General features: G+C 26.9%; 5 protein-coding genes across 5 annotated transcripts; all 5 read right to left on the reverse strand.

Annotated features, from left to right (window-relative positions):
• Positions 1-610: 610 nt before the first annotated feature.
• OCT59_007109 (uncharacterized protein) lies at positions 611-1,168 on the reverse strand (the record flags this gene model as incomplete). The annotated part of the gene is made up of 2 exons (XM_066146490.1): positions 611-963; positions 1,048-1,168. 2 exons carry the CDS (start codon positions 1,166-1,168, stop codon positions 611-613), a joined length of 474 nt encoding a protein of 157 aa, XP_065998501.1.
• A 3,418-nt stretch (positions 1,169-4,586) lies between these two features.
• Positions 4,587-4,859, reverse strand: OCT59_007110 (uncharacterized protein; the record flags this gene model as incomplete). Its single annotated transcript, XM_066146494.1, has 1 exon — positions 4,587-4,859. One exon carries the CDS (start codon positions 4,857-4,859, stop codon positions 4,587-4,589), a length of 273 nt encoding a protein of 90 aa, XP_065998502.1.
• Positions 4,860-5,299: 440 nt separating this feature from the next.
• OCT59_007111 (uncharacterized protein) lies at positions 5,300-5,831 on the reverse strand (the record flags this gene model as incomplete). The annotated part of the gene is made up of 2 exons (XM_066146502.1): positions 5,300-5,633; positions 5,788-5,831. 2 exons carry the CDS (start codon positions 5,829-5,831, stop codon positions 5,300-5,302), a joined length of 378 nt encoding a protein of 125 aa, XP_065998503.1.
• A 4,838-nt stretch (positions 5,832-10,669) lies between these two features.
• On the reverse strand, positions 10,670-10,900 carry OCT59_007112 (uncharacterized protein; the record flags this gene model as incomplete). Its single annotated transcript, XM_025311530.2, has 1 exon — positions 10,670-10,900. The coding sequence occupies one exon, from the start codon at positions 10,898-10,900 to the stop codon at positions 10,670-10,672; it is 231 nt and encodes a 76-aa protein (XP_025170691.2).
• Positions 10,901-16,306: 5,406 nt separating this feature from the next.
• OCT59_007113 (uncharacterized protein) lies at positions 16,307-19,673 on the reverse strand (the record flags this gene model as incomplete). Its single annotated transcript, XM_066146521.1, has 4 exons — positions 16,307-18,477; positions 18,566-18,923; positions 18,999-19,346; positions 19,446-19,673. 4 exons carry the CDS (start codon positions 19,671-19,673, stop codon positions 16,307-16,309), a joined length of 3,105 nt encoding a protein of 1,034 aa, XP_065998504.1.
• Between the last annotated feature and the right edge of the window lie 5,975 nt (positions 19,674-25,648).

Below are 25,648 nucleotides of genomic sequence, written 5' to 3' on the forward strand. Positions count from 1 at the left end.
TTGACTTATTATTACAAAAAATGACAAACCAACAGTTAAAGATTATTATTTTTATAATAATAGTCAAACTGACAAAAGCTAATTTATTTTGTAATATTTATTGTATATGCTTCATTTTTTTAGTTGTAAAAAAGCTTAATATGTAAAATATTAAACCACATTGGTAAAGACTAATAAAAATTGTATAATATGGCTTATATTGTTATTGGTATTTTATTGGATGATTTGTTAAATTATCATGCTAATTTAGTTTAACAAAAATTATTTAATTATTCCTTTTATTTTTTTTTTTACTAATTTAATTGGATAAAAAGTTATTAAAAAATTTTTTTGATGTATAAACAATAAATCATATATAATTAACAAATAACAAAATGAATTGTAAATAATACTAGATTATTGCAAACAATAATAATTATAATGATAATAAACTTTTATACTAAGTATTTACTAAAAATTATACTAAATCTTATCATATGAAAATTAGTTATTATCTATTCTATCAACTTTATACTAAGTATTTACTAAAAATTATACTAAATCTTATCATATAAAAATTAGTTATTATCTATTCTATCAACTTTATACTAAGTATTTACTAAAAATTATACTAAATCTTATCATAGTTATTATTTCTACGATGAAAACCAATTACTAAAATAACAAATCCTTTTAATTTAGTAGGATTTGATTCAGTTATTTTTACCCGTTTATCAAATATTCCTGAACTAGAATAATTAATTATTTTTCCTTTTGAAATGATATTCATATATGTTTTCAATTGATCAACTCCATTATCTAATACTTCTCCTATAGTTGTTTGTTTAGTTTCTTCATGTTCTTTCAACCAATATGCATATGATCTTTTTAGTAGATCCTTTTCATTTTCTTTCTCAATAATTTTACCTAGATTTTCTAAATCATTTGCATTAAATTTATTTTTTTGATTTTTTATTAAATTAACTAATGAGATATATTTTAATTCTAAACTAACATTATTATTGCCTATTCCTTTTAAAATAAAAATATCAAAATATCAAAACTGACCAGATCCTTTTAATTTTGTGCCATCTATTACTAGTGATAATTCAGGAACATGATATTTTAATGGTAAAAGACTTTCAACAATTGCCTGGAGAACTGGCTCATTTGCAGAAAATAATGACATTTGTGATCTTGTTGACAGGAATGTTTCTAAAATTTCAATAAAAGGTATAATATTACTTGCAACAAGATTTTCATATGCTGAAGCAATAAGAAAAGCATCATTTACAACTTGCCTGTATACTAGTTTATCTTTGTTTTCTTCTAAAATTCAAATTTGTTTTTTTACAAGTAAGTAATATAAATAATATAAATGCAAAAAAAGTATTAAAATATATTATATATAATGATGAATTAGTATCATTATCTTGTACTCTCTTTGATTTTTCCTTTTGTTTAACTAGAAAAATAATTTTTTCAGCCCATATTTTATTAAAAGCCAATTCTAATGCTTCTCCTAATTTATATATTTCACTTCCAATATTATTATATGTATAACAATTGCAAAATATAAGACAAATATCTTTTTCAAAGTCTTTTGCACTTGTGTATTGATTATCATTTAATTTTGAATTTATAGTAAAAAAATCCATTGGATTTTTTATAGGATTTTCTTTTTCATCATACTTATAAAATGGATGAATATTAGATTTATTATCAAGTTCTTGAAGAATATTATGGCAAAAGTCAATAAGTTTAATGCTTTTTGGCACAAGATTTTTTTTTTTACATTCTTTAATAATTTCTTGCCAAAATATTTGTAATCTTTTTGCATAACGTAATTATCTGTTATAAAAAAGAAAATGTTAGTAGTGCATCAAATTTTTATTTAGTTTTTATTTTATGATAAAGAAGGTACATAGCCAATTCCTTCTCCAGAATTAGCAGACTTTATCCAAAAGTTAGGACACCTGAACTGAGAGCCTTGGGTTGGTTACCAAAGATGTCAAATCCAGTAATTCCTCTAAGCCAAACCAATGATCAACCTAGAGGTTATCCTAATTTTGCAAAATAAAAACAACAAAGTTAGGGTGCCTGAACTGAGAGCCTTGGATTAGTTACCAAAGATGTCAAATCCAGGTTACCCTTCCTTTGCAAAATAAAAAAAAATGCACCTTATCTTTAAAATCAGGAAGATCTTTTGTTTCATGCAAAAATCAAGCAGTCCAAGTATTATTTAGCTCACACCAATCAACAATAATATCATGGTAATTATTTAAGAACCCCAATATGATGCTTTATTGCTTCACTATTTTATATAAGAAATAAGTGCTAGAAAGATTGAAAGGTTAATTAGTTGTGAATATTATAAGTTAAAATACAATTTTAAGTTTACAAGATTTACCATCTTGGCCAGGGTAACTTTCAGATATACTCATGATGATAAATTGATAATTTGACAATTCACAGTCTCACCAATTTTTTCATAATCCTTTCTGGTCACATTTTCTAATTTCATTTAAATTTTTTTGCATACATTGCAATATAATGAACAAAACCAAACTTTGTTTTCACAAATACATTATTCTGTCATTGGTTTTGTTTAGAGTAGGTAAAATCTTTGATAGTTGGTAAAATATCTTGATGAAATCTCTTTGTAATGGATTGATAATTAGAAAATTGTCTTAGGTAAATCTCTGAGGTCAAGTTTAGCAAACTTTGGTTGATACTAAAAAAAATTAGTAAATCAGAAATCAGAATAAATCAATAAATAAAAATTAGTAAATTAGAAATCAGAATAAATCAATAAATCAGATAAATCTTATGGGAAGGGATCTTAAATAAAAAAAAAATCACTTGTAGGTATTATGACTTGAGCTGATGTATGAGATATTAACATTGACAAGACTAGTGCTTCGATCCATATGCAGATTGACCGGATTAAATCAAAAATCCAGATGAAATCCACGGTTTGAACCAGATTTCATCAGATTCATCGGATTGCCAGTTTTCAGATAACTTAAAATATTTCTGAAACCAATGATCAGAATTTAACAATTTAAGGAATGTTTGATAGTGCTTGACGTTGTGTATTTAATGGTAGGACTGGATTTTTTGAAATAATTTTTTATCCAGATTTTCATTTAATAACAGTTTTCATCCAGATTAAATTGTTATTCAATCCGAATGACAGATTTCATCCGGATCGAAGCACTAGACAAGACTGACAAAAACTGAATCATTTTGCCAAATATGGCATGATATAATTTTTTATCAATATATATAGTTAAACATCTGTACTATAGTTTCTGATTAATAGAATAGTAAAGTATGACAATTAAAATAGAAATAATTGGTCAGAATGACAAATAACAAAACTGAATCATTGCCAAACAACTTAAATTAAAGAAATGACTTGACTTTTGTCAGGCTTACTCATTTGATGTATATAAATAAGAATGTAATAATTTCAGATGTTCACATGAAACAATATGATATCCCGTCATATTAATATGATTATGATTCAAGATTAATAATTCATAAAGATTGCTTTGTTGAATTAATTTGAGTCATTAAACCAAATAATCGATTTAGTTAATTCTAATTTTGAAAAAAAATTTCTAAATCTTGTATTTCTTTTGTCAGTTTTACTCATTTTTAAAAAATAATAAATACTAAAAATATATGGTTATAGCAGACTTAGGTATGACTCTAGTTTGTTATATATATTACATAACATTGTGTATTATCCTAAGGATGGGAATCGATTATAGATTCGATTTTTTGTTCCTTAAAAGATAATCCATTTTAAGCTTTGATAATTAATTCCATAATCAGTAAAATCTATTAAGAAATTATATATCATTACTAATACCCAACTGTAAATTACTATAACATCATTGCCCAATCATTTGCCGATCATTTTGTCATTTTTAAGTTTTTGAAGATCAATTTTTCTTTTTTGAAAATATTTTAAATCATGCACTTTGAGAAAGACAAAGAGGGACTCAAGACTACACTAGCCAAGAAGAAGAAGAAGAAGAAGAAGAATAGAAAATAGATTTTTATTTATTTATTTATTTTATGTAAAGTCGGAAGAACTATTCTAAGAGAGCATTACTTCTAAGAAGTGTGCCCAACATTTAGTCCATCATCTATCCCGAGGGGCAGACTCTACCTAATTATTATATATAATAGACTGCTCCAACAACATGACCGATAAAGGAGCAGGTGAAAGGAAATAGAAAACTAGAGAACCAAGAAAAAACGAATAACTATCAAATGACTACATTAATGTGGTAAATATCAAGTAAATAAAGTATCTTATATAAAAATTAGGTGTAGCAAAACTATACATTATAAAATAAACAAATGTCTGTAGATAACAGTCTAAATACTAAAAGAAATAAACCCGTATTTTGCTTTTGATCTCATGATCGCCACCTGTAAATACTGTCAGAGGTGGAATGATTCACACTATTCAAATTGTTTTTGTATAAAGTAGTGGGTAAAAATATTGATATAGCAAAAAGCTATTGGGGTAAAAATAAAGTATGTGTGTATAAAAATTACAAAAAAAGAAATGTACTAAAATAAAATTTTTAGGGGTTAATTTTTTCTACGTCATCGGTCGAATACCGAATACGTTTGGAGGGTAGCGCCTGTTTATGAATATTAAGGTTAGCGTTAATTAAGGTAGAACGTTTGTGTGGTCTATGCTCAATAGCATGGGTGTTATCAGATGTTTCTGAGTATATAATCTCGTCAGGGTTGTCCGGATTATCATAATATTTTTTTACAGTATCTTCAAAATTCAACGAGAATTTGAGAATTTTCTCTCTAAGTGGATCATTTTTGGCACTAGTGGGCGCCATATGGATTTTTCATTTCTTACATAAACCTCGAAGTCTTCCATGATATTCATCGGCGAATGATGTAAGTAGTTCCGATTGTAATTGTCATTGGTCGGCACGTTTAATACTTGTACCTAATTCAGAAGCTAATTTTGTTTTTCTATCGAGCTTGGGTTGGTCTTTCTCTCTTTGAAGTTTTTCTTTTTCGTCCTTTACCATTATTTTGTATCCTGACGGATCAGCATTTCTAGCAATTTGATGAACAATATTAAACCATATACGAGTACCAGGTGTGTTATATTTATAGTCAACACCATATTTACTATAGTGGTTTTTCTTGAAAAATAATGGTGATTTGGGAATGTGAGGTATAAGAAAGGATGAATGTAAGTATCATCATCAGGTAAGGGATTATAATTGTTAATAGCCTCTTCACGCCATTTGACTTCTTGTCTAAATCTTCATTCTTTATAAGGTATGTATTCATTAATGGGCATGGTCGGGATATCAAGAGAGAGTTCCACGTCTTGCTCTTTCATTTCAATAGGTTCAATCACAATATTCTTCTTTAAGGTCGATATGGTTTTAGGTTTAAAGTGAAAAAAGGGGACCAAATAATTATAATGTGTAGGATCGGGAATCGTATCGTTCGCTCGATAATGAACATGACATAAATGTTTATCAATGACTTGTGAAGGTGTAAAAAGAAAATTATGTTTTCTAGACGCGCTCAGTTTATCATCAACACTAAGTGATACGTTAGGTTTTCCAACATTAAAGACACGAGTACATGCCCTTTTAAAACGTCATTCCTGTTTCTTACGTGTACAAGGGTGTTTACTAGGATGAAACTGTAAATCCCAATATCTTTTTCGATACATTGGTTTCTTCGGTCTGTTGAAGAATGAGCTACTACCATTAGCGTAATATCGAGTCTGATAACTGATACCAAGGCGACGTGAGTATATCGACTTCTTTTGATGTGTATCCCATCTTTCAAACGTGAGGTTAGCATGGCCCGCTTTGTTGTTGTAAATTTGGTTTTTTTCCGACTTGGAACGATCGGGGGATTTAATAAAATTATGTAAACTATTTTTAAAAAAATATGATTGGTGGGTTACACATGCTCATCTGCCTTGTGACATCACAAAGGGGGAGGGTACATCACAACGAGAGGTAGTTTTGATGAATTGAGATGATACACATAAATGTGAACAAGGAATGTATATACCGAAATAAAATCTATACTTTTTGTAAGAAAAGGGAAAAAATGTTTTGGTGGTTTGGTTTCGTTTAATATCACTAGAAGCACGTGATTTTATAATGTTTATTCTATCCAATAATTTGTCTCTAATAAAATTGAAAAATTTTTGGCGAATTTTGCTCGGAATAACTCGTTGCGCCAGAAAAAAGTGCATGAGCATCTTGGATATTGCAAATTTGGCGTTGAGTTTTTTGCTTGCAGAATAATGCCTAACTGGGGTAGTGTTTATATGATAATCATTTGTGTGTATTATAAAATTAAGGGGATTGGTGCTTGTTCTTTGATCGGCAAGCTCAAAAAAGTAACATCTTGAACACCTAATTTCATAAATCTTGTTATAACCGGTTCGTGTTGGTTTGGTCACGTGAAATTTTTTTATCAAAATATCGAAGGGAGTATTTGTTAAAGACATTTTGTAAAAAGAAAGAAAATGTCAATATAAAAGTTGTATATTAAAGGGGGCGTATATGGGCAGATAGAAAAGAAAAAAGTAGTTACTCTATCCTAGGGGTGAAATATATATAGATATATGTGAAAAAAGTTTTAGGTATAACTAAATGAACTTCTATCGACTAAAGCGAGCGTATATTTCTATTAAAAACAAAAGTTTTTACCACACGTATATACTGCAAGGTGTGGAATGGATAATATTCATGAGTTGTTTTGGGTATACTATTTGGGTGTCCTATGATGTTTTATAATGAAAACAAAAAGTTCGTATAGCGAAAAAATTTTCTACTGCGCCATTCTAACGGTTTGGAAAAATTAAGGAGAGAGTTTTTTTTTTTTTAAGAATAGAAAATAGAAGATTTATCGAAATTTATACCCAAAGTTTTATCGAAGTCACGTGATTTCACGTAAAAAAGATTCTGATCCCAAATTATTTTAAACTTTGGTAGAAATTTTTAACTAATTTTTTTTTTTTTAGGGGTCTAGGATAAATATAAAAATTTAGGATATTGTAGAGTTTGATTAGTTTCGTAAGCTAGATTAGGGAAAAATCATAGTTTAATTCTGATATCCTTTACATTAGTATATCTTAGAAAGTCTTTATTCACATAGTTTAGTTCAGTTAGGAAGGGTAAGTTTATTTTATTTTATTTATTTAGTGCTAAAGTAATACTCTGTTATAGGGTTTTCCGTGCCGTGTGAGCATGGTTGGCTCTAAGTGTCTAGATGTATTGGGAACCCTTAATTTTTTTTCTTAATAAAGATACGTTACAGTTTAAGGTGCAAATTGCACAAAAAAAAAAAATCATGCACTTTAATTTTGGATGCAATGCTAAATTAATTTTTTTGCTTAATTTCAATTTTCTCTTCAACAAATGAGATTCGATTTTGATTCGATTATCCCTATATTAGCCAAGTTTAGTAATGATTTGCATAAACCGCGATTATTATTTCTCTTGTTAAGTTTCGATCTGTCCCTTAAGTAATATTCGCAATTTTGCAGCTTCGTATATACCCGTAGGTGGTGTGATTCAACATGTTGTCTTATATGTGTATAGTTTTGCAAATTCACACCCTATCTAAACTCCTGATGATTGTGGCGATTCTTATTTTATGCTCAGTATCATAAATATATAATTGAATAAATATTGGCGGATGTCCATTCTCTGGTAGTAATGATCCAATACAATGATAAATTTGCCTATGATATTGAAAATTAGATACACCTTGTTTTAAGATGATTAATATTGGCTTCAATATGTGTATGATAAAAGAGTGTTATAACTTCTTATATTTTTGTAAAATAAATTTGTATCAGAATCTGATGAAGTATATAAATCTAGTAAATATGGAGGTGGTTTAAGCAGAGGCGGTAATCTGACTTTATCATCAGCACAGCATACAGTAAAAGATGGTGATATTTTACTATTTTATGTTTTTTTTCTATCCAAAATTTGGTGCCACAATGGATGTAAATCTGATCCATTCTTCCCAATTCATGACGCCTTATGCTAACATGTTGTGTAGCATCTATAAGACTTATATTATGATATTATATTGATGGGAAAATTGATGTTTTATATATATTATCACAAAAATAAAACATGTATTGATGATTTATGAAAGAACAACTTGATAAAAATAATGTATTCGTGCAATTTATTGTTATCAAAAAAAAAATTTAATATTGAATAAATAATATTAAAAAGTTATCATTATTAATACCAAAAAAAATCACATTACATCCTATTGTTTTTGACGAAAAAAATATAATTTAAAAAAAAATTATTATTAAAGAATATTATGCTAAAAAAAATAATCCGTTGCTCCCAATTGTTATCAAATAAAAAATATTATTAAAAAAAAACCTGTTGCGGCCTATTATTATCGACGAAAAAAATATAATTTTTTAAAAAAAATCGTTGTGTCCATTGTTATCAGTAGTACTTCGATCCGGATGGGTTTTTAACGGATCAATCCGCGGTTTACTACGGGTTGGCAACGGTTTATTTGAGTTGGAGCTATAAGTTTGGCCAAAATTAATAAAATTTGAAGAATAATTTTTTCAAATCTGACAAAAATTATAGTTTGACAAAAATAATAGAAAAATGTTGTGATCCTAATCAACGGCCGGATCAATACTAGTTATCAGGAAAAAAAATCAAAAAAATTTAATTGCGGTTTATTTTAAAAAAATTGACCATATCGGAATCTAATTAGTAAATATCTGAATACTTTGGGTCATCCCGGATCACACTTTCGGGACCTTCAATCTAATCATAAAAAGAGTACATAGTTATAATAGTATTAGTAATCGACAAACGGGCTAATTAATTTTTTTTTAATTTCAATAATAAATAGCTATAATTTACGGAGTAGATGTTATCGTATGAAACAATATCATGTGAAATTAGAATATTATAGATAATTTTATAATAGCTTTTTTAAATATCCTTTAAATTTTGGTAATAAAAAACTACGATATTTTCAGTCAATAACGATTTTCGTATCTGTCAGGATTTAGTACCAGACCCATAATGTTCAGTCAATAGAAATGATCAGGTTTCATAGTACGATCATTCATCATTAAATGAATCCCGTTTGCAATTAGTATGAAACTTCCTTATTTGCTGATCAATTGAATACCACATGCAGATTTAAGGGGGTAGTACGATTATTTACTGTAATGATAAAATGATATAAATAAATAGAAATGATCGGTATTCATATTGATTTATTACTGATCCAAAAATTTAACTAAAAATCGACAGATAATAAATTAATAATAGATGTTAAACAATTTTAAACGGGTAATCTAAATATGATAGAATTTAAGTTTGATACGTACTCGCCGATACATGCTGTGTCATATGATAATCGTGAAGACTCAACCAATTAGAAGCAGGATCTACTGGGCTTAATTATATGAATAATGCTTCAAATAAAATAAAACACGTGATTTGGGCGAACTAAAATTTTGCATAATTTCGAATTCCTTTTTCGTCGTGCAATATCAATAGTAAAGATATATCCCCGTACACTTCATGTGATAAAAACAAAAAAACGCTTTATTGGGAATTATTTAAATCGTACATACTAACCATGTGTGAACCGTACAATTATTTATGATCTGTGCCAAGAACGTCACACGCATTATTCCTTTATAAGAAAAGATATTTTTGGGAAGAAATATAAATAATGTACACACTTAACCATTTGAATTATTAAAATCATAATTCGTCATGAATAAAAAAATACTTCATCCTTTTACTTGTATTTTTTTTCATTAAAAAAATTCATGGTTGTCATCCTGCTGGTAGCGGGTGCCTCCAAGAGGAACTTGGTATGATATTTGGATTTCAGTATATTGGAGTTGTGGAAACGATTCCGGAAATAGTAGACATTGTATTAGTGAAGATATATACTACCGAGATTATGTCAAATAGAAACTAAATGGTACCGATATTTTTGTTTTATTTTAATTTATTTTTGTAATTATTATAATTATTATTATAGTTTCATATTTACATCATAAAATTCATAGTCCATAAATAAAATTTTATAATCATTATAAAAAATATCAATCATTTCCGGTTGTTTGTGCTTAGCACATAATTTAGTACCCTTATCTGAGTCAAAACATTAAAAACTACACATAAGCATTTTCTGGCCCTCAAGTGAATCATCCCTTCTTCGAGGGAAATGTTGACCTTCAATAACTTGAGTTCTTTGGAAGCAACGTTATCGAAAAAAGGCTTTTGGTTCTCCTTAATAACGTCCTTGAAAAAACTAACTAGCTTCATTGTATCTATTTCAACTGCAAATGCATTTTCATAAGGGTTTTCTCCTGCAACCAAACAGCTAAGAGTGTAACCAGAGCGCTATTCGCATATCATCCATTATGTATTTCTATACTAAACTAAATAAAACTAAACTACATTGTTCCAGTTGTGTTTCTATACTAAGCTAAACTATAATACTGATCCTCAACAGACCACAAGTAAAACTAAACTAAGACTATATACGCTATATTAAAAAAAACTATTTTTTACACGTTTTTATAATTTTTGCTAATATATGTATATAACTATTTTCTAAAATTTCCTTACCAAAAAATTTACTTTTTACCTCCATTGTTTATGTAATCTCGACGGAGAAAATTTGATAATGACCTACTTTGTTGCCACTCCATCGGAACACCACTTGAGGCAATATTCTGATAACTCGTTCGTCGAATACATTCTTGCAGATCTCCATTATCGATATAATCATATTGTTTCTTTATCCACAATCCATTTCCCAAATCGTCATTTTCTATAGATGCATTAATCGCATTCATCAGATCCATTTCCTTGTTAAAATATAAAATTATAAATCTCATCCCTTTGACTCTAATAATTTTTCCAAAAAAAGCGTGATTACTTTTCAGAGTAAAAAAAATTTGCTTCGCAACTTTTTTTAGCTGCTCAAGCTTTTTTTCCAAAAAAAATATGTATTACAAGTATTTCATGACTTTTAAAAGAAATTCCCAAATGGAAATTTTTTCTCCATTCTATAAAACCCTTTATTACAAAAAAAAAATTGAATGAGATCTTAAAAAAATTTTTGATTAAAAAAACGAATCCTTTTATTTTAGAGTGCAAGAGCAATTAATGAAAAAAGAATCCAATATCTAAAATCATCTTTAACTTAAAGAAGGAACTTTTTACAATAATCAAAATTTTAAGTAAAAAAAAGTACAAAGCGAAATTTCTCCTCTTAAAAATAATTCTTAAAGAAATTTTTTCATATAAACTTCATGCACTTTAAAATTTTTTTTTAATGACTAACAACTGAAAAAATAAATATATCATCACTTTTTATTTTTTTTAAAAAAAAAATTTTATTTACGCTCTCTTCAATTAATCCCGGTAATCTCTTTTATGTTGTATTTCTTTTGAGTATCTTTGGGGCAATGCACAATGTGGTTTACTTTGCAGGCATTAGAAATATATGTATAGAAAACTTTTTTAATATTTAATATTTTTTCTTGAGAATAATAAGAATAATAGAATTGATTCATTTTAAATAAATAGGATAAATCATAATAAAATCTTGCATAATATGTGATAAAATCAAATAACCTATCATTTGAAATTATTTTCATTTCTAATCATTCAGTTTGTCAAACAGTTAATTTGAATAGATCTAATGCTTAAAACAATTACTATTTATATTATTAATTAACTTTATTCTTTTTAGATGATTTTTCTATAATATATTTTATTATATATATTATGTATTTATATTCAAATTGAGGTCTAAAATATTCAATAATAAAATTATTGCAACTTGTAAGATCACTAAAGAGCGTCAGTTAAATTTGGCTCAGATATAGACTAGTGTTTGTCCGGTTAATGATATCCGCTATTACAGCTGATTTCATAATATACGGAACACCCATCATTTTTACTCCATACCGCCGAGAGAAACTCGGTAAGATTCGTTATAATTAAGAATAAAATAATAACTACACCACTGGTTTTACCTTATTCTGAACTTTACCGAGTTTTACCGAATGTAACTATTAGGTGTCCGTATATTATGAAATCAGCTGTAATTAGATCTGAATATAAATTTACCGGGTTATCCAGATTATCCAGATATTGCACCGTTAAATTCCCAATGCTGATCATTTCTGCAGAAATTAACCGTAATTCCATGATATTCATACCCTGTAATCTATATAATATAATAAAAAAATACATGTCGATCTTCTAACGTTTAGATTAGCCTGTATAAATAATCTTTGAATTGTATCGCATGATTCACATGATTCATTTGCGCCTAACAGTACTAATTATTTTATATATATACTAGCAGTTACCTGTTGCTTCGCACTGGACCTAATGAGTTTGTTTAAATAGAACAATTTGGTATTATAATGTAAATTAAAAATGGTTACAGTTTTTTGTTTATTAATTAAAACTTGATATATAGTTAATAATTAGTTAACAAAAAAATATTAAAATAAGATATATTAAATCATATTAACAATTAGTAAAATGATATTTACAGTATTAGAATAATATAAATTATATTTAGAAATGATATGAATTATATTTACAATAATGTAGCTATATATTAGAATGATATAATTATAGTGCATTAAAGTAATTTAAATTATATTTACAATAAATGAGTGTTAAATATTTTGAAAAATTTCATTATATACAATGTTTTTTGTCTGACAGTTCTCTTGATGTAATATGAGAATTTTAATTCACTGATATCTATGAGATTTATGCATGTCTGTACAGGTTTGACTTTCATTATTTAATCTTTTTTTACATTGTTCAGGCGTTTTATCTTCAAATGTTTCCTGAAGTGAAGCCATATTAATTTAGTATTAACAAAATATTACATATTATGTTGATGGAAAATTGATGTTTTATATATATTATCACAAAAATAAAATATATGTTGATGATTTATGATTTATCAAAGAACATTTTGATAAAAATAATGTATTTGTGGAATTTATTGTTATCGAAAAATTTTAATATTGAATGAATAATATTAAAAGTTATCATTATTAATATCAAAAAAAATTACATTGTATCCTATTGTTATTGACGAAAAAAATATTGTTATTATGAAAAAAATATTGTTATTGACGAAATAAATATAATTTTTAAAAAAAATAATTGTGTCCCATTGTTATAAGAAAAACAATCAAAAAAACATTTAATTACATTTTATTTTAAAAAAATTGGAATCTAATTAGTAAATATCCAACACGAATACTTTGGATCACACTTTCAGGACCTTCAATCTAATCATGAAAAGAGTACATAGTTATAATAATAAGTATTTGTAATCAATAAACGGGCTAATTAATTTTTTTTTAATTTCAGCAATAAAATAGCAATGATTAGCAATTTGGTATTAATGCTATAATTTACTGATTAATGGATTTTAACCATAATAATATAGATCAAATATTTCGGGAGCAGACAAACCACCCATTACACAATTCAAATTATTTATACAGGGTAATCTAAATACTATAGAATTTTTTTATTTAACTTACTTTAATATGTGCTATATAATGAAAAAATTAATTTATAATATGTTATGTAGATGTATCATATGAAACAGGGATCAAAAATATATTTTATGTTAAATCATACGAAATTATAATATTATAGATAATTTAATTTTATAATAGCTTTTTTTAAAATATCTAAATTTTGGTAATTTGGTAATAAAGCTATGATAATTTCAGTCAACAGAAATGATCGGTGTTCATAGTATGATTTATTATATAAAATGATCGGCATTTGTAATGATAAAATGATGATATAAATGATCAGATTGATCGGTATTCATGATATTGATTTACCGATCCAAAAATTTAACTAAAAAATAACAGATAATAAATCAATAATACAGATAAATACACATTATATCATTATACAATTTTATATGACTTTTTAGTTATATAGATATGTAGATATAAATAATAGATAAAAGGGTTTAAAATTTAAACGCACCTGGCGTTCAAATGCACCCTATCACGTGATGTGATTTTAAAATTTTATTGGTTGTGTATTTAGATAATCAATCTATTTTTTATTTTTTATTTTTATTTTTACTTCATTTAGGAACGTTTTATAATGTTTTTTTTTCATTACCCTTTTTTTGTAGGAATACCCTGAAGACAAAATGGACTCCTAAAAATAAAAGGTGTTTTTTTCATTTTTTCCCATTCATTTCGTTCAAGAACGTTCCTAACGTTCTTTCAGTAATTTTTTTTATAGGAACACCTCCTGGTGACTCTTGGAGATGAAAGGTAATGTTTCTTTTTTGTTTTCTTTTAATGTCATTTAAGAACGTTTCCTAACGTTCTTTCAATAATTTTTTTGTAGGAACGCCTCCTGGCGACTCTGGAGATGAAAGGTAATGTTTCTTTTTTGTTTCTTTTGTTAATGTCATTTAAGAACATTTCCTAACGTTCTTCAATAATTTTTTTTATAGGAACACCTCCTGGTGACTCTTGGAGATGAAAGGTAATGTTTCTTTTTTGTTTTCTTTTGTTAATTTCATTTAAGAACGTTTCCTAACATTCTTTCAATAATTTTTTTGTAGAAACGCCTCCTGGTGACTCTGGAGATGAAAGGTAATGTTTCTTTTTTGTTTCTTTTGCTAATGTCGTTTAAGAACATTTCCTAACATTCTTCCAATAATTTTTTTTATAGAACGCCTCCTGGTGACTCTTGGAGATGAAAGGTAAGTTTTTTATGTTTTCTTTTGTTAATTTCATTTAAGAATGTTCCCTAACATTCTTTGAATAATTTTTTTATAGGAACGCCTCCCAGAGACTCTTGGAGACAAAAGGTTTTCATTTTCTTTTGCTAATTTTGTTTAAGAACATTTCCTAATGTTCTTTCGATAATTTTTTTTGTAGGAACACCCTAGACGAAAGGTAAGTTTTCTTTTTCGTCTCTTTTCTTAATTCCGTTTAAGAATGTTTCTAACGTTCTTTCAATAATTTTTTTTATAGGAATGCCCCCTGGAGACTCTTGGAGATAAAAAGTAAGTTTTCTTTTATTTCTTTTGTTAATTTTGTTCAAGAATGTTCCTAATGTTCTTTTAATAATTTTTTTTATAGGAACGACTTTCAGAGACTCTTGGAGACAAAAGGTTTTCTTTTGCTAATTTTGTTTAAGAACATTTCCTAACATTTTATTGATAGTTTTATAGGAACACCACCTGGAGGCAAAATGGACTTCTGGAAAGAATTAATTCGTGATCCACCAGTGAACCATAAAATTTGACTATTAAAAGGCGGTGATAAGTTCATATGTATTTTATCAATAATTTAGAATCTGCGATTCTGAAGAAAAAATATGGAATAACTCACCTTCTATTGGTCATAGAGACATAAAATTATTTACATTTTTTTGCCTTATACTAATACAATTGTAATGATATGATAACAATAAAAATCTGCATTGCAAATCGGGTATGCTACAAATATATTGCTATATTACTCTCTTGCTTTAATCATTATGCACCCTCCATTCCCCGGCGCAGCGCGACGGGCTACAACTAGTTAGTTAAATAAAATAAGAATAATACAGTTAAAATTAAGTAATAAATTGCCATTGAATCTTTATTCGGTACAACTTTGTTAAGTGACTGACCATTAGAATCCATCAAATGACGACAGATGCTATCCAGTTTACCAAAAAAGACTTTTGATATAAACAATTCTTAACGCCTTAACGGTACTATAATTTTGGAACAAATTAGTATAAAACTAAGCTGAATTCTTTTTATTCAATTGGAAAGATTGTTATAAATACTTCAGATCAATATAGTATTATCAATATATTATGAAATTAGAAGTTAAAAAAAGTTATCTACATGAATTATTGTATGATTTATACTCAAATACTGTAAAATTGTAAAATTTAAGTCCTTGGAATACTTAGTAAAAATGGAAAGTTTCATCAAATGATAAAAAATATGCACACAATTATTGTTTTATTATTAATTGCGAAAATTTAGATTTAAAAGTAAAAAACAACTTGTAGAAGTAATTTATAAACAAATTTTATTTCTTTTTTACAGTATTATACATCTGAATGATATACAGTAAATGACCATTACAATAAAAAAATTATATAACACTTTTAATAAATATAATAAATATAGTAATAAAAAGAATATGCATAAATATCTTAAAAAATTTTACCATTTGTATTATTCATTTTCTTAATTTTTTTAATTGATTTTGAGCATCTTGATATCCTTGTTTAGCAGATTTATCAAACCAATAAATTGCTTGATTAATATCTTTTTTGATTCCTCTTCCTTTTTTATACATATATCCAAGATTAAATTGAGCTAAACTATTTCCTGAATTTGCTGCCTTATGATACAATTCCATAGCTTTTCCGTAATCTTGCTTGACACCTTCTCCATTTTCATACATATTGCCAAGGTTATTTTGAGCCATATCATTTCCTAAATTTGCTGCCTGTTGATATAATTCGAATGCTTTTTTTATATTAACACTAGTTCCTATACCATTATTATAATAATAACCTAATTTCACTATTCCATCTGAGTTTCCTCCTTCAGCTGATTTTTGAAATAATTTAAAAGCTTTATTATAATCTTTATTCACTCCAATCCCATTTTCATACATAGCTCCAAGGTTGTATTGAGCCAAACTATTTCCTGAGTTTGCCGCTTGTTGATATAGCTCAATAGCTTTGTAATAATCTTTACCAATACCATCTCCATTTTTATACATGAGAGCAAGATTATTTTGAGCCATACTATGTCCTAAATTTGCTGCCTGTTGGTATAGTTCGAATGCTCTTTTCTTATCAACACTAGTTCCTATACCTCTACTATAAAAATAACCTAAATTCATCATTCCATCTGAATCTCCTCCTTCAGCTGATTTTTTAAATAGTTCAAAAGCTTTGTTATAATTTTTGTCCATTCCTTCCCCATTTTTATACATATAGGCAAGATTACGTTGAGCCAAACTATTTCCCGAGTTTGCCGACTGTTGAAATAATTCAATGGCTTTGCCATAATCTCTACTGACAACATCTCCATTTTTATACATAAGAGCAAGATTATTTTGAGCCAAATTATGTTGTAGATTTGCTGCCTGTTGGTATAATTCAAATGCTTTTTTCTTATTAATACTAACCCCAATGCCATTATTATAACAATAACCTAATGCCACTATTCCATCTAAATTCCCTCCTTCAGCCGATTGCTTAAATAATTCAAAAGCTTTATCATAATCTTTACTAACACCATCTCCATTTCTATATATATGGCCAAGACTATGTTGAGCCACACTATTCCCTGAATTTGCTGCCTTGTGATATAATTCAAAAGCTTTGACATAATCTTTATCAACAATTTCTCCATTTTTATACATATAACCAAGATTATATTGAGCCATGCTATTTCCTAAATTTGCCGCTTGTTGATATAATTCATATGCTTTTTGATTATTAATATTTATTCCAATTCCTTTTTTATAAAAATAACCAATTTTTAATAATCCCATTGCATGACCTTTATTAGCTATTTCTTCACAACACTTAAAAGCTAGCTTTTCATTTTTTACAGTCCCACGACCAGTTTCATAACATAATCCAACATAAAATTGTGCTAATATATGACCTTTCTCTGATGCATTAAAAAACAGATCAAATGCTTTCTTATTATCTTCACTTGTTTCGATTCCTAAATAATTAAAATATCCGAGTAAGAATATAGAATTTGAATTTTTTTGATTAATTAATAACCATTCGTAAATTTCTCGTGAATTTATATTATTATTATTAAAGTGACTAAGAATATTTTTAGTATTTTTGTATAATGATGAGTGTTTTCCTTCATTAGCTACCTTGAAGATATAATTTACTATATCATCAACTATTAAATTTTTTTCGGATGAAATATTTTCATTTGTTAGTAGTGCTGTAGACACTATTTCTTTTGTATCCGATATAACAAAATTTTCGATGATCAGAGACATCTCCCCAGAAGTATCAGCATTAATTTTATTGAATATTTGTGGTTTTGACTGAAGGTGTAATCCAGTTTGATAATTTTTGTTTGGTTTTGTTTTATTATTTTCTGGTACTTTATATATTTCCTTTGTATTCATTAAACCGAAATTTTCAATAAACTGAGACATTTCCCCATGTAATGAATTATCAATATTTGAAGGAGTATCAACGTTAATCTGATTAAACTTTTGTCCGTCTGTTGATTTTGATTGAAGATTTAATCCTGTTTCATAATCTTTTATTGTAATATTTGTTATTGTTGTAATTGATTTTAATCTTTCTACTACTTGATTTATAGTTGGACGATTATCTGGTTCGCCATTCCAACATTCTAAAAAAAAGGTATGATAATATATTGTAAATAATATAATTAAAGAGAGTTTGATGAAATTTTTTTTTAAAAAAAAAATATTACGCACCAGTATAAATTTTAATATAATCTTCCGGCGTATTTGGAATAGGTTCTTCTCTAAGACCTTGTGAAATTTCTAAAGCCAGATCAATATCATATTGTTCACCTTCAGTACAAAAGGGAGGCTGACCACTGGATATCTCCCAGAACAATACGCCAACGCTATATATATCACTTTTTTCAGTTGATGAGCATAATGGCGTTGAGTTTTTATTCTTTCTTCGTCCGCTGAATCTTATCGGATCAACGTAAGGAATTATTCCAAAAAGTTTTGACTGTGAATTGGATGATGATTCAATTCTCTTTGATAAGCCGAAGTCGGATAACTTGACGGTATTTTGATGGACCAATACATTACTGGAGTGCTATTAAAAAAAAAACGCGTTAAAATCGTTAAAATATGAAACCAAATTTTTGAATAATTTAATAAAATAAATTACCAAATCACGGTGCACTATTCCTTCATTATGTAAGCATGACACGGCGCAAGCTAATTGGTACGCCAAGTTACATTTATCGTTCCAACTAAGACTATTAAAGTTTACTTTCAAATAATTTTTAAGGGTACCAGAATCAGCATACTCCATCACTAACATATAATTTTTTGCTTGAGAATTTTGATTTTCTAACGATGAATGAAAATGATAATCATTTGTTATTAAATTAAATTTAGCAGTAGGATAGCTAAGAATAATATCATTAAAATTTACTATACCTGGGTCAAATTTTGCAATTCCATAAAATTTAATAATATTATTATGAAATTGTATATCACGTTGAAGTTTAAGCTAGAATATAAAATATTATAAATATAAATTTAAAGTATATAATGAGTATTAAAACGTTGTCGTACTTGTATTATATAGTTTATATTTTATAATTTATACCTCATGAACGATTTCTTTTGCTGTGAGGTCGTTAAAATTAAAAAAGGATTTTAACGCAAAACATTGTCCTGAACTTTTCCAATTTGCACGATAAACTTTTCCAAATCCTCCCATACCAATTTTTTGTAAGTTACTAAAATGGTTTTGATCATAAAATCTAAAATATTCTTTTGATATAGCTTCTTCAATCCAGTTAATCCACTCATTTGTATTTGTTGTATTTTGCATTTTGATAATTATGAATAATTATAGAATGTAAAAATCAAGAGACGAAAGAATTCATTTTTGGGCTTTTTCACTTTAAATAACAATAGTCTCTATAATAATTTTCGTATTACAATGCACGAATAGTTATCTCTCTAAAAACAATATCTTTTTTTTCAATCATTATCTTTATTGCACGCCTTTATCAATTTGGTAATAAATCTCCAAAAAAAATGTCATTATACTATTTGAAACAGATCAATTATAATAAGGACAAAGTAACATCATTTGTATAACCTAATAAAGTTAATTCAAAGTTTTTATGGTAAACTAGGGAACAGCCAAACAGCCAAACAGGGCCACAGGACATAAGATAGTGTATTAATTTTATTTACCGCGTGACGAAAACTGATAACAACGGTATTACTACTTTCTTTATTGAGATATGACGGGAACCAATCAGCATTGAATTTGCTATCATGCCGGAAATTTTGTACCACATTAGCCTGGTACTTGGCTGGAACTATTTTTAGTTTTCCACTTAAGGATGTGTAGTTCTTATTGAATTAGGGGTAAGTTGAGAGCGCTCAAAGGAATTACATCGATTGAAAAAATAAACCAAAGTTTCCTTATAAGAAATAAGTCGACTTAGAAAATGAAGGAAACGAAGTTATCCTAGGGATGTAATTGCCCCGATTTTCGACGGAAAAACTTGGTGCTGTACGACAGTGAGTTAAATTATTATGATAAAGGCATAAAGTACATTGTTCTTAAATAATGAGATATGTTTTTATTAAAAGGATATTTCCCTGGCGGAAATAAATTATAAAATGGAAATTACAATATATATAATAGTTACACCCCGAAGGGGTGACACGATATTTTATCCACCACAACCAATAACTAGATTATTGCGTCAGACACGCAAGATAATACTATTATTATAGTAAGAGTATATAAAAAGTAAAATTAAATTGTAATATGATTGCAAATATATTTGATATTTAGCCAATAAAAGAAAAATATCAATTATTTAGCCATTAACAAAAATTATTGTATAAGTTCTATGTAAGCACTGGACATTTTTCATGTATGTTATTGATCACTTTATAATAGTGATACACAAATTTTGGTCACTTTATAATTAGTGATATACAAAATTTTGATCACATTATTATAAAATAATAAATAAGATACGCGAAAAAGGTCTCAGTTGCTTTACGTCATACATATCCAATAACTTTATTATCAGTCATGTTTATGATAACTGATTTACACTAGGATGCTACTCTATCATGTGGCCTTCGGCCATATGATATACATAGCAATCCTAGTGGTAAATCAGTTATCATCTACAACATGACCGATAACAATTACATATCAGTCCGTCAAAATCAGCATGATCCTATTAGATTGACCAATAACATAAATATATTTGAGCAACATATTTCATTATAAGTCGGAATTATTCAGTAGTATTTTCTGATTGAACTTATAAGCGCACCAAGTAAGCGCAACTTAATTTGTAGATCAATCATTTGGACAAGAATTTGAGCTGATCGTTCATCTGACATATTCGTTTGGGTCACAACATAAATATTTGGGTACTAATTCGAAATTTTAAATAATATAAATAAAATAAATTGAACCAGGCTTTAATAGAACATTTTGTGTGAAAAATATTATATTTTCGTGAAACGCAAAAATAGAAAATGAAATAAAGTACAAAATATCATCATTATTTTTTTAACCAATCAAATTAAGACAAAATTCGCAACTAAAATCCATAATTATGATTGATTGTGATTAAACGGATAGCTAAACCAAATTGTTTTTTTTTTCTGGCTGAAAAATGTAAGTCGTATATTATAACACGATCAAAAACTCCAATTCAGCGACAAAGGCAAATGGTCAATGATATCAGAAGTGAATTTTATTTATGGTCCATCTAATAGATTTAATGTAAAGCTTAAAATGTGAATTCATTACAAGACCATTTCTTTTAAAGTTCTATTGTCTTGCGATTCATGATATGAAACTTACAATTAATAACGAAGTCGTGCACGACTTCTGTTACACTATAATTTAAATTATCACGGTAATTTTAATTTAACGTAAAAAGCGATAAATAAAATTATAATAAATACACTAACCTTTTTTCTTGCTATTCCACAATATTTTAAAGATCTCCGTAATGTAGATGTTGAAAGTTTCTCTATTCATTTCTCCTACAATTTCATCCAAATAATAATAGGCATGTTCTTTCATAATTTCACGTAAATTTATAAATAAAAGCGCATAAATTTTAAAATAAATAAATTATAAATAAAAATAAATAAAAGATATGAGAATTAAAAATTTTCATCCTTCCATTTTGCTCTTATAGTAGAGTTATTACACATTTCCATTGCTAGTAATGTGTAATAATTCTTCATATTGTTGTCGTACTAAGCTTTAGTAACTCAGCAATCTCCTGCACTCCATAACTATTACAAAACAAATACATCACACTCCTTCTTAAATCCTCTTTAAGAAAGTGTGATTGAATGTGACCAAGTGTGATCATCTAAAGTGTGATCACCAAGTTAAACGATAAAAATATGGTATTTCTTTAGTAAAAGGCTCTAAGTTTATAATATATAGTGTATAAAGGACCCATAAACCAATATATATATAAAAAAATCAAACATTTTTATTAAATGTTTACGTTTCATATACGCGAAAAAATTGGGATGGCAATAAAGTTGTATTAGTTCAGATCAAAAAAATTTAAAAAAAAATTATTGAAATTTAATTTTTATTAGTTATAGTTAGCGATATTGGCTAATAATAATATTGATATAAAAAAAAAAGATTGTTTAACTTCTAATTTTTTTTTTTTTTTTTTAACGAAGTCGACTTTATTTAGAAATAAGAAAAATTACAAAAAAGGAAAAGATCTACATTATATAACATTTAGTAAAGAACACGATCGAACTAATACTATAATATTATTAGGGACTTAAGATTTTATGTTCAAAAGAACTATCTACCATCCTGCTCACCCAAATAGGTTCACTAAACTATCCGCATAACTACTACTATTCGTATGGACTTCGGTAATGTTATATAAAAACTCACCACAACTCCTTTAATTACTACTACAACATCAAAGATAATAAAAATAATACTACAAAACACTACCGTAATCAACAATATTATAGTAATCTATTGTATTACCCCCAAAATAAATATGACTTTGAAGACTTTGTAGATTAAAGTATTTCTTATTTTTTGATTTACGCGTTTTGTCAATAAACTGCTCTTTACCAAAATGTTGTTTTTTAACATTTTTATCAATTCCCAAACCTCTATCAATTTCATTAAGTTTATTACACCTCACTTTCCAAAAAATCATAGATTTATCCAAAATTTCATTCCTAAAATTATATGACAAAGATTGTTTAACTTCTAATTAGCGATAGTATGCTTTTGGATGATAAATTTCTGACGATCATCTTCCAAATTTATTCACTTTTTCGCTTAATTTGTAGTTTGTCATACGATCTACATGCATTTTTTCATAATTTCGGAAATGCTCAATGTGAACTTTTTTGATTCAATTTTATATAGCTATATATATTGCTAATTGCAATAGCTATATAGCTATAGACGTTGTTATTGCAATATTGCTTCTTTGATATCATTAGAATAAAATTACAAAATATTAATTTTTGTGCCACTTTCGCTACATATTAACTTGATGCATCAAACAATAAGTTTTATATTTGTATTTGATTTTGTTGATCTTTATTGATTTTCAATAAAAATAGATTCAAATATATTTCTTTTTCGTTAAAAAAATTGAAACGTGTAGATGATCATGTAGATCTTGTGATAATCAAAAATTTTTTTCAAAAATTTTTCTTTTTTTATAAATTTTTTTACATTTTTTTCTATTTGTAAGATTAAATATTTGGATATTACATAATCACAAATTAAATTTATAAGTGTATTTAAGTGTATTTCTTTTAGAAAATAATGTGATATTTCATAAAAAATATTTTTTCTTACTATTTTTATTTTTAAACTACTTGAATTTATAATTAATGAAAAAATTAATTAAAAATTTATGTCAGGTCATTTTCAAATTTTTATCATCTCAGTTCTTAATTTTTATATTACATTTATTTTTTATATAAAATTTTTTTAAATTAAACTTCTTTTTCCAAATATACTATAATCTCCACTTTGGCCAAATGAAATCAACTTCATTTATTAATTAAAAGTTGTTCAGGCATGTTGAAACCACTTGAATATTAATTTTCATGAATATAGGTATAGTGCTTAGAGAAAATTGCATTTCTTGATGATATTAACTCTCTTTTCTGTTTTTTAATTTAGAGCGTAATATTTCCACTTTGGGCAAATGAAATCAACTTTATTTATTAAATGAAAGTTGTTCAGGCAGGTTGAAACTACTTGAATATTAATTTTCATGAATGTAGGTGTAGTGCTCATAGAAAATTGCATTTTTCTTGATGATATTAACTCTCTTTTCTGTTTTTTAACTTAGAGCGTAATATTTCCACTTTAGACAAATGAAATCAGCTTTATTTATTAATTGAAAGTTGTTCAGGCAGGTTGAAACCATTTGAATATTAATTTTCATGAATGTAGATGTAGTGCTTAGAGAAAATTGCATTTTTCTTGATGATATTAACTCTCTTTTTTGTATTTTAATTTAGAGCGTAATATTTCCACTTTAGACAAATGAAATCAACTTTATTTATTAATTGAAAGTTGTTCAGGCAGGTTGAAACTACTTGAATATTAATTTTCATGAATGTAGGTGTAGTGCTTAGAGAAAATTGCATTTTTCTTTATGATATTAACTCTCTTTTCTGTTTTTTAATTTATAGCGTAATATTTCCACTTTGGACAAATGAAATCAACTTTATTTATTAAATGAAAGTTGTTCAGGCAGGTTGAAACCACTTGAATATTAATTTTCATGAATGTAGGTGTAGTGCTCAGAGAAAATTGCATTTTTCTTGATGATATTAACTCTCTTTTCTGTTTTTTAATTTAGAGCGTAATATTTCCACTTTGGGCAAATGAAATCAACTTTATTTATTAATTGAAAGTTGTTCAGGTAGATTGAAACCACTTCAATATTAATTTTCATGAATGTAGATGTAGTGCTTAGAGAAAATTGCATTTTTCTTGATGATATTAACTCTCTTTTCTGTTTTTTTTAATTTAGAGCGTAATATTTCCACTTTGGGCAAATGAAATTAACTTTATTTATTAATTGAAAGTTGTTCAAGCAGGTTGAAACCATTTGAATATTAATTTTCATGAATGTAGGTGTAGTGCTTAGAGAAAATTGCATTTTTCTTGATGATATTAACTCTCTTTTCTGTTTTTTTAATTTAGAGCGTAATATTTCCACTTTAGACAAATGAAATCAACTTTATTTATTAATTGAAAGTTGTTCAGGCAGGTTAAAACAACTTGAATATTAATTTTCATGAATGTAGGTGTAGTGCTTAGAGAAAATTGCATTTTTCTTGATGATATTAACTCTCTTTTCTGTTTTTTAATTTAGAGCGTAATATTTCCACTTTAGACAAATGAAATCAACTTTATTTATTAATTGAAAGTTGTTCAGGCAGGTTGAAACCACTTGAATATTAATTTTCATGAATGTAGGTGTAGTGCTTAGAGAAAATTGCATTTTTCTTGATGATATTAACTCTCTTTTCTGTTTTTTAATTTATAGCGTAATATTTCCACTTTGGCAAATGAAATCAACTTTATTTATTAAATGAAAGTTGTTCAGGCAGGTTGAAACCACTTGAATATTAATTTTCATGAATGTAGGTGTAGTGCTCAGAGAAAATTGCATTTTTCTTGATGATATTAACTCTCTTTTCTGTTTTTTAATTTAGAGCGTAATATATCCACTTTGGGCAAATGAAATCAATTTTATTTATTAATTGAAAGTTGTTCAGGCA

This window comes from Rhizophagus irregularis, chromosome 15 (genome assembly GCF_026210795.1).
Source record: "Rhizophagus irregularis chromosome 15, complete sequence".
NCBI lineage: Eukaryota > Fungi > Glomeromycota > Glomeromycetes > Glomerales > Glomeraceae > Rhizophagus > Rhizophagus irregularis.